Here is a 10,474-nt window from a genome sequence, read left to right on the forward strand (position 1 = left end):
AGTGTTTTCCTGTTTGCCGTGATTATCACTATTCCAACCAATATTCTCGGTCAAAGTCTCCTGAATTTGTTTTTAAAAAACGCCACATTGCAGCAGCTCCAACCTGCTTACACTACAACATGATGCAAGATCAATGCGGAATAGAAGACACAAAGGACATCATCATGAGAAGGAAATGGCGATGATTGGACATGCTATGTGAAAGGAGGAGGGAAACATCAGCAAACTGCCCTGCACTGGACACCCGAAGAAAAGAGAAGAAGAGGAAGGCCCTGGAAACTTGGAGGAGAAAGATGGATGGAGAGATGAGAGAGTGGTGGGTGGGGGGGGGGGGGGGGCATGGAGGTTCCTGAAGATGATGACCACAGACAAAGGAAGATGGATGTCCGTCGTTGCTGCCATATATGCTAACAGGATAATGGGCAGTAAGTAAGGATTACTCATTCCAATGCCTTTCTGAACCCTTGAACATTTCTGAAAAAACTGCCACCAAGCCAGGTCACGGTGCAAATTATTAACGGGGTGAATTTTTTAATTCAGAAAAGTGAGTGGAGCAGGCACTTATGTTGGTAACAACAAGATATGAAGTGAATAGAAAAGTACCAGAAGACAATAGAGAATAAAAAATTTTTTCGCGGCGGTGGTGGGGGGTTTAACCTGCGACCTTATTGGTACGACAACTCCGCCTGGCAGGTGAGAGCGTGGCTCTACCGTGTGAGCTATCCACGAACACAAAAATATTCGTTTCAAACTCAAAGTCATTACTAGATCCCTCTCTCACCCACTTCTTGAGACCGCCGATTCGTTCGTACACCACCATCGCGAATAATTTTGACCAGCAGTTAAGCTCAATAGCCAATATTCTCAACACAAACATATAACACAGAAACGATTGAGACATTGAGTATGCTCCGGTGTATGGGGTGAATTTTTTAATTCAGAAAAGTGAGTGGAGCAGGCACTTATGTTGGTAACAACAAGATATGAAGTGAATAGAAAAGTGCCAGAAGACAATAGAGAATAAAAAATTTTCGCGGCGGTGGTGGGGGTTGAACCTGCGACCTTATTGGTACGACAACTCCGCCTGGCAGGTGAGAGCGTGGCTCTACCGTGTGAGCTATCCACGAACACAAAAATATTCGTTTCAAACTCAAAGTCATTACTAGATCCCTCTCTCACCCACTTCTTGAGACCGCCGATTCGTTCGTACACCACCATCGCGAATAATTTTGACCAGCAGTTAAGCTCAATAGCCAATATTCTCAACACAAACATATAACACAGAAACGATTGAGACATTGAGTATGCTCCGGTGTATGGGGTGAATTTTTTAATTCAGAAAAGTGAGTGGAGCAGGCACTTATGTTGGTAACAACAAGATATGAAGTGATTTCATTCACTTCATATCTTGTTGTTACCAACATCAGTGCCTGCTCCACTCACTTTTCTGAATTAAAAAATTCACCCCATACACCGGAGCATACTCAATGTCTCAATCGTTTCTGTGTTATATGTTTGTGTTGAGAATATTGGCTATTGAGCTTAACTGCTGGTCAAAATTATTCGCGATGGTGGTGTACGAACGAATCGGCGGTCTCAAGAAGTGGGTGAGAGAGGGATCTAGTAATGACTTTGAGTTTGAAACGAATATTTTTGTGTTCGTGGATAGCTCACACGGTAGAGCCACGCTCTCACCTGCCAGGCGGAGTTGTCGTACCAATAAGGTCGCAGGTTCAACCCCCACCACCGCCGCGAAAATTTTTTATTCTCTATTGTCTTCTGGCACTTTTCTATTCACTTCATATCTTGTTGTTACCAACATAAGTGCCTGCTCCACTCACTTTTCTGAATTAAAAAATTCACCCCATACACCGGAGCATACTCAATGTCTCAATCGTTTCTGTGTTATATGTTTGTGTTGAGAATATTGGCTATTGAGCTTAACTGCTGGTCAAAATTATTCGCGATGGTGGTGTACGAACGAATCGGCGGTCTCAAGAAGTGGGTGAGAGAGGGATCTAGTAATGACTTTGAGTTTGAAACGAATATTTTTGTGTTCGTGGATAGCTCACACGGTAGAGCCACGCTCTCACCTGCCAGGCGGAGTTGTCGTACCAATAAGGTCGCAGGTTCAACCCCCACCACCGCCGCGAAAATTTTTTATTCTCTATTGTCTTCTGGCACTTTTCTATTCACTTCATATCTTGAAATTATTAACGGGATGCTCAAAAGTATTCCGTGCCGTTGCCACAACGTGTGAAGATGGGTAACGCCGAAATGTACCGACTATTGATACTGGGTGGCCGCTGATAGAAACAAACTTGGTCAGAAATATAATTGCGTCTCCTTATGAATTCAGGGAATTTAAGAACAAGACCGTCGGAGTTCACTCGATTTCTACTTGAGGTACTGTCCATTATCCGTTTGAGAGGGTTACCGCGATCCCTCTCAATACCAGATTCATCGTCTCTGCTCCCAAGACATTGGGGAGGTGTGGAATTTGGCCAAGGACCAGGTCGTATGCCTTTGTGTGAATGATAGCTTTTCCAACACTATGACAATTGGTTTGAGGAATGTGACGCGTATATCGTGCAAATTATTGCCTCAATCCTACATGAGAGGCCCAGTAATCCGTTGCGGAAATAACATGCCGGGTGTTATTTTATACTGCCTCATCGATCCTCAAAATAGTCCGCGCTAGCATCCCCAGAAGATTTGTGCCTATTTATAACATGTTCAGGGCACCACCTTTCAGATGGATACACCATTTAAATCGAATTGGGGTGTGATTGATACTTACAATAAACAGTGAAAATGTTATTAATAAAAAGCATTTATATAGAGTTTTACACCAAACAAACAGAAAGCGTTTTACTATAACAATTTCAATAAACACATATACATACGTGAATATGATAAAATTAATGTCAAAAATATTGCAAAAGTTTGATTTAAGGTAGTTCTTAGGCAGTATTGAAATGTAAATTTTGTCCATGATATAGTTCGATCAGGCATAAATAATTTATTGTAAAAAACATTGAACATGCATAAAAGCGCTACATGAACGTGAACTTTTTCTTTTTGGATACATCTGCACTTAAAACGACAGCCGTTGTTTTTTTTTTGTTTTTTTTGGTTCTATTTTGAAACCTTCAGTATTCATCGGATGCATGTGCTTATATGCCTTATGATTTCAGGAAAGTCTCAAGGAGCAAGATAAACTTACGAGCAGATATATAAAAATGCATGAGAAACATCGACAGATCCAGACGGATATTGAAAAAAAAAACCTTCAATTAAGCAATCAAGTGCACGGCCTTTATCGCAAATTGAATACGCTGGAAACCACAGTAAGCTTTTTCATTATTATCAAATCATTTATATTTTTAAGTCTAATGAGCCTCAGTTCATTCCAATTTCTGTCGCCGACATAACCTTTGGATAAAATGCTAATGCGGCGGCGATGGGGGGCTCGAACCCGCGACCTTACTTGTACGACAACTCCGCCTGGCCGGAGAGATCGTGACTCTACTGTATGAGCTTCCACGACCCCCAAGAAAGTCGCTTCAAACCTTAGTCTATCTAGAGCCTTCTCTCCCCGACTTATCCAGGTCACGGGTTCAACACACGCAAAAGCTGTGAAGTTAGTTGGGGTCGCTTTCCCAAAAAAAAGGAATGTTGTTTTGGGTGACGGAATTGATTGCTTTCCTGTAATTCCTCTATTTATCTTTCTTGCATCTGAAGTAATCATTCGGATTTTTATGTTATAATCATAAACATCATACCGACCTCGGTCTCTTTGCTTGTGAAACCAGTGCTCTACCAACCAAGCTATCGGGACCCCCGTAAAAAATTACAAACAGCCACACGAAACATATAGAACGAGACATGACGCTTGTTATGTATGTATGTATGTATGTATGTATGTATGTATGTATGTATGTATGTATGTATGTATGTATGTATGTATGTATGTATGTATGTATGTATGTATGTATGTATGTAAATATGTATGTATGTATGTATGTATGTATGTATGTATGTATGTATGTATGTATGTATGTATGTATGTATGTATGTATGTATATATGTATGTATGTATGTATATGTATGTGATGTGTGTATGCATGCATGTATGTATGTATGTATGTATGTATGTATGTATGTATGTATGTATGTATGTATGTGTGTATGTATGTACGCTCATTTCTTTTGTATACATGTGTAGAAACAATGTGCAAGCGTGTATGTTCGTGTATGTTTGTGTCTGTAATGTAAACGTGTTGATGTTCATACCATGAACCAAACTGAGCATTGTTTACCTCACATGAATTGCCTTTAATTTGGACAATAAAGATTATTATTATTATTATTTTTATTATTATTATTATTATTATTATTATTATTATTAACAAACAAGGGGAACTGCTATTTGAAGAACAACATATAGAAAGCCGATGGGTAGAATACATAGGCGAACTGTACAATGATCCAAATAGAAATGAACCACCACTGAAATTCAAAGAACCATTAAGCGGACCAAACATCACCAAAAGTGAAATTGAACATGCCATGGAACGAATGAAGGATGGTAAAGCAACAGGCCCTGATGAAATATCTGTAGAGGTATTAAAAAGCCTAGGAGATCTAGCAATTGATGAACTTCACATATTATTCAACAATATATACAATACTGGGAAAATTCCAGAAGATCTCTGTAACTCTATTTTCATAGCAATACCAAAGAAAGCAGGTGCAGTCAGATGCGAAAATTTTAGAACTATAAGTTTAATAAGTCACATCAACAAAATACTGTTGCGTATAATTATCAACAGGCTAAGGAATAAGATTAACCCCGAAATCGCAGAAGAACAATATTGATTCCAACCTGGCAGAGGGACAAGGAACGCAATATACCTCCTCCGTGTTTTAAGTGAAAGAGCTATACAGGTTCAGACCCCACTATACCTCTTTTTTGTCGACTACAAAAAAGCTTTTGATAGAGTACGCCACGAAGAAATACTAAAACAACTGCACTCCATTGGCGCTGATGAGAAAGACCTCAGACTCATGCAAACATTATACTACAACCAGCAGGCATCTATCAAAATCGGAAACTCTACAGGAAATTCCATTCCTATTAAGAAAGGAGTCCGTCAAGGGTGTGTTGCCTCACCAGATCTGTTTAATCTATACCAAGAAACAATCATGAGGGGCATAAATAATATGGAGGGAATAAAAGTAGGAGGTCACAACATAAATAATATAAGATACGCAGACGATACGGTACTCATTGCAACATCAGAAATCCAACTTCAAAAGATTGTTGACAAAGTGGTAGTAGATATTGAAGCCAAGGGAATGGAAGTGAATATCACCAAAACAGAATGCATGGTAATACAGAAAAACCCCGAAAACAACAACACCTGCAATATAACGATTCACGGCGAGCAGCTTACCAACGTAGAAAGTTTTAAATACCTAGGTTCAATAGTGACAACAAATGGAAGATGTAACCGAGACATACGAGCAAGAATAACTCAAGCCAAACAGGCCTTCATGGACCTGGGAAACATTTTGAAAAACAAACAGATGTCGTTCGGGATTAGATTCCGAGTCTTGAAGTGCTACGTGTGGCCAATCTTGTTCTACGGATGCGAAAGCTGGACTACAAATGCAGAAACACAAAAGAACATTGAAGCTTTTGAAATGTGGTGCTTGAGAAGGATGCAGAGAATATCGTATACCGCACACAAAACGAACGAAGAAGTGCTAAAACAAACATACCAACAAAGGAAACTAATGCCCTTAATAGTGGATCGACAACTATCCTTTTTCGGACACATAGTAAGGAAAGATAAGAATGAATACCTGGCAAGTTGTGGAAAAATACCTGGTAAACGCGCCCGGGGGAGACAAAGAAAAACACTCATAGACCAACTGAAGGGCTTCACCAACCTAACAATCCAAGAGCTGTTTGAAAAAGCAAGAGACAGGGAGGAATGGAGAGAGATAATTCATGCAGTATCCGAAGCCTGGACCAGGCATGGAACCTAGAAGAAGAAGAAGAAGATTATTATTATTATTATTATTATATTATTATTATTATTATTATTATTATTATTATTATTATTATTATTATTATTATTATTATGATGCGATATTACACTTCTTTCGACAGAAACAGAGACTGTTGCCGGCCAGGTATTCATTTTACGATGAGAATGTGGGTAAAGAGTCTTTTCCAAGAACTCAACTATGCACCGGACAAGGCCCGAACCCAGGACCTTCTGATCCGAATGCGAGTGCCATACTTCAAGACCACATAGCCGAACAATGATAGAGATTGCAAAGATGTGTATCGATGTAAAAACCAACATTAGGGCCACAAGTTTTCCCACATTGAGGGGATCTCAAATCTTCAAACTTCAAACACCGCTCCAACGAACGGAAAAGGAAAAGATTTCTGTGAAAGAAATGTTGGAAGGTTTTAGTTAAGAATGCACCGAATAAAATCGTCATAGAATATTACAAAAGGATAGGACCTTCCATAAGGGAGTCAGAGATCGATGTTCAAATGCTAATGGAAAGCTAACAAAACGCGAACTCTCTTCATCCCTCTCTCTCTCTCTCTCTCTCTCTCTCTCTCTCTCTCTCTCTCTCTCTCTCTCTCTCTCCTCGTACAAGTTTGAAGTTTAAAGTGTTTCGTTTTAATAGTCTATTGAGCAAAGGACTAGATATAGCTACAAATGAATATATATGTCTTTTGTTATTTTCCACTCTCTATGACATTTTTGACAATTGGATTCAATACTCTGATGTCTCGTCCGTCCAGCAACGAACGGCTTGGTTCTAAATAAAGAAAATCGGTACTTTTTATTCTTCATGCTGGCTAGAACTTTTTCACATGTCATATGATCAATGTATAAAAAGTCAAAACATGATCAGCTTTATAATGTTTTTCTCCTCTTGATACACTTTTATGTTCGTCGGAGAAGTATTTCATAAGGGGTCCGCTATTGTTCCGATAGTTTAGAACCAGTTACTTAGTTACTATGCTTATTACGAGGGAAGTGACGTCACGACTGTTGAAGCTTATTGATCTCACACTACTATGTTATGACGGTCTATCTAAGACGCAAACTATTTACCGCCCTCTTACACCGTCGCAAACCCGCCCGATTACTAAGTTACTATGCGTCAATACGAGGGAAGTGAAGTCACGACTGTTGAAGCCTATTGAAGAATGCAACAGACTGATACAAGACCAGGAAGTCGACCTCTTTGGGATGCCATAGGAACATGCACATTATATTATTTAAATGTCCTCTTCTGAATTAGTTTTCGTTAATTGTTTTACTATCTTTTGGGTTTTTTCTTCTTGTCTTTTTTAAAATTCTAGCAATTGTCTTTTTTAATGCGATTTAAATTTAGCCATCGAGATTACTTGATTGCAGGTGAAGGAACAAAGTAAAGTATTACAAGTTTTATTGGATGCGTCTTCCGATTCGTCACGATTGGTATTCGCAATTAACAACCAGATCAACGCCCTGCACAATAGAATGACTGTAGAAAGGTAACAGTAGGAGTAATAATGATTGTAATGATAATGATAATAATAATAGCAATAACAATAATAATAATAATAATAATAATAATAATAATAATAATAATAATAATAATAATAATAATAATAATAATAATAATAATATTAGTATGGAGGTGATCAGGATCCATTTTCTTAGGAGTATCTAACTGTAATAAAATAATAGTCAACTGATTTATGAATATCATTTAATTTATAAATTCTACCCTTTCTGGCCACAGAAGGAATACCCGATACGTGTCAGCGAGAAAACACTCGAGAAATATTGATTCAAGACCTTTGCTTTTTCAAGATCATTTACAGTTATTTCATCATTAGTTTTCATAAATCAAATATCCCTACTTTTCTATTTAGTTTTGTATTCCCATTATTCCAAAATAGTTTTGGATTTCTAGATTTGGTTTCTCTTGCCATATTCAATTCAAATGATTTGACAATATTTCTAAAACAATACTTTGTCGCATTTTTCACCTAGACATATTTATTGTGATTTATATTAAACCTATTAATCAAATATTTCTTGAAAAGTTTGCATTTTTTAAAAAAAAACTTAGTTACTTACTTAGCTGGTGTGCTAAATTTTTTGACTGCGTATTTCAGGGGGTACCCAACCAAAGCAACTACAATATTCCAGAAGTTAACTGAGATCTCGGATAGGACTGAAATATTGAAAAAAGCAACCCAAGCCCTAAAAATCAACTATGAAAACGAATTTTCGTATTACCCCACAAATGAAAACGTCAATATGGAAAATACAACGTCGCACAACGTAAATGTGTATGATGGGAAGTTTGTCGTAAAGGAGACTATATTATCACCGATGTCCGGTACCCAAAGGATTAAACTCTCGCATATTTACGAGGATTCCAGCTATAGTTTAACAACCACTTGTAGACCCGGGACCGCGGACGACAACTCATATTTCAGAATGAGAGACATACACTCTACTATGTTCTCGAGTTACAGTATAAAAGGACAAAAGATTTCCTGCCAAGACGGCTGTCTTGGAACTAGCAGTGTGAGTAGGCATCATCTGGCTTGTCTGACACAAGAGACTAATGAGTCTTCTTGTCATCACATTAATATGTCCGATAAAGTTGGTGATTGCAAAAAACGGAATGCTATTGCTGTTCAAAAATGTGATCGTCCTAAGTCCATAAGATTGAAGAAAACAACTGGAGATTTACGCAAAGTCCCTCATCTCCCAAAGATAAACAGTATGACACACAATATACCAAAAGGTCATCACAAGCTTCAATCAAAGTACATAAAATGCCCACAGATTTTACCATCCGTGATTTCAAAATCGTCAATGGATTCGAGCTAAACAATTTAACGTGACGGGCTTTCCATTGGATTTTATTTTTTACATTGTTATTGAGTACTCCGTGCAGTTTAAATCAATTTCCATAAAGAACGCTCAGTTCGATGTACACATCAATGAATGACGAAAGCTGAAAATCGTGATGTTTCATCTGATGATGTTGATGATTCTTTTGAGGAGTATTTATATATATATATATATATATATATATATATATATATATATATATATATATATATAATATGTGTGTGTGTGTGTGTGTGTTTAAATTTTCAATGTACTGCATTTATAATTTAATGAAAATTGTACAAACAACTTTAAAGAATTGCAAAAATGAAGAACAAAAGCGGAACATCTTTGTGAAGGATAAAATTAAATATACCAAGAAAATTTATTAGAACTACATAGGTTGTGGAAGAAAATAAAATATGTATTTATACTTCCATTTTCTCTCCCTTTAGAAAATTCAATCAAATGTTCACAACTACCATCGTCACTTTTTGCGTCATTATAAACTCAGCGAATCAAAAATATACCTTTTATCCTCCTTGATCTTTTGCCCCAACCGTCCTCTTTCTGATTAAAGACCCTTTGGTTTTGCCCTAACTCTGGTTGGGATACTCCGGTAAGAAACAAATAATCAAAAGAAATAAAATGTGTGAGGGGGGCGATTATTTTTCTTTATATTAAATGGTCTCCCCTTTTTATTTACATTATCGTTAGTTTATCGATATAGCTAATGTTAAAAGGAGTTGAGCGCAGTCTTATATCTGTGTTCTGGTGAAAGTTTCAGCAGTTGGTCCCAAAGTAGAAACTCGGATGGAATGCTATTGGCCTTACTTCTATTGCAGTGCTTTGACAATACGATTCAATAATCTGATGTCACGCCGCCCGGCAACGGCGGCCATCTTGGTTCTAAACAAAGAAAATCATTACTTTTTATTTTTCATGCTGGCTAGAACTTTTCATGTGCCTTGTGATCAGAATGTGTAAAAGTCAAAACATGATCAAATTTATGGGTTTTTCCCCCTCTGGATACCCTTTATGCTCGCCGGAGAAATATTTCATACGGGCGTCCGCCATTGTTCCGATAGTTTAGAGCCAGTGTTACTAAGTTACCATGCGTCATTAGGAAGGAAGTGACGTTACGACTGTTGAAGAGAATTCCGTTGTTTCACTTATTTTGTGAATGCAGCTAAACTCTGGGCATAATATAGATAATTATATGATTGCAATATTGTTTTATTATCTCATATTTTCCTCATTATTACAAACGTGAGCTACCACATAGAGCAATATCCACTAAACGTGTTCTAAGCAGATACATTACTGGCACAGAAACGACTTAAACGTGTAGCAAGCGTTGTAGAACAAATAAAGAGAAAACGAAACGTCAAAGAATCAATGACGACCATATAAAGCGAATAAAGGGACCTGCAAAAACGTTAGTGGTTCATGTATCACATTAACAAAGTTAACTGTTAGACTCTGGAAAGAGACTTATTCAAAAGTTTGGCCTGGAAACTCGTCCTTAAAATGTCGAT

The 10,474-nt window shown here is 37.6% G+C and overlaps 1 protein-coding gene across 1 annotated transcript in view; it reads left to right on the forward strand.

Annotated features, from left to right (window-relative positions):
• Positions 1-9,098, forward strand: part of LOC144974137 (uncharacterized) — a 16,860-nt gene extending 7,762 nt beyond the window's left edge. Inside the window, exons 5-7 of the mRNA XM_078917038.1 lie at positions 3,198-3,350; positions 7,458-7,576; positions 8,207-9,098. Coding sequence (XP_078773164.1) covers positions 3,198-3,350; positions 7,458-7,576; positions 8,207-8,933 — 999 coding nt within the window. The 3' untranslated portion in view covers positions 8,934-9,098. The remainder of the gene's footprint in view (positions 1-3,197; positions 3,351-7,457; positions 7,577-8,206) is intronic.
• Positions 9,099-10,474: the final 1,376 nt, after the last annotated feature.

This window comes from Berghia stephanieae, chromosome 5 (assembly GCF_034508935.2).
Source record: "Berghia stephanieae isolate SIO BIC M18660-M18661 chromosome 5, UCSD_Bste_1.3, whole genome shotgun sequence".
Taxonomy (NCBI): domain Eukaryota; kingdom Metazoa; phylum Mollusca; class Gastropoda; order Nudibranchia; family Aeolidiidae; genus Berghia; species Berghia stephanieae.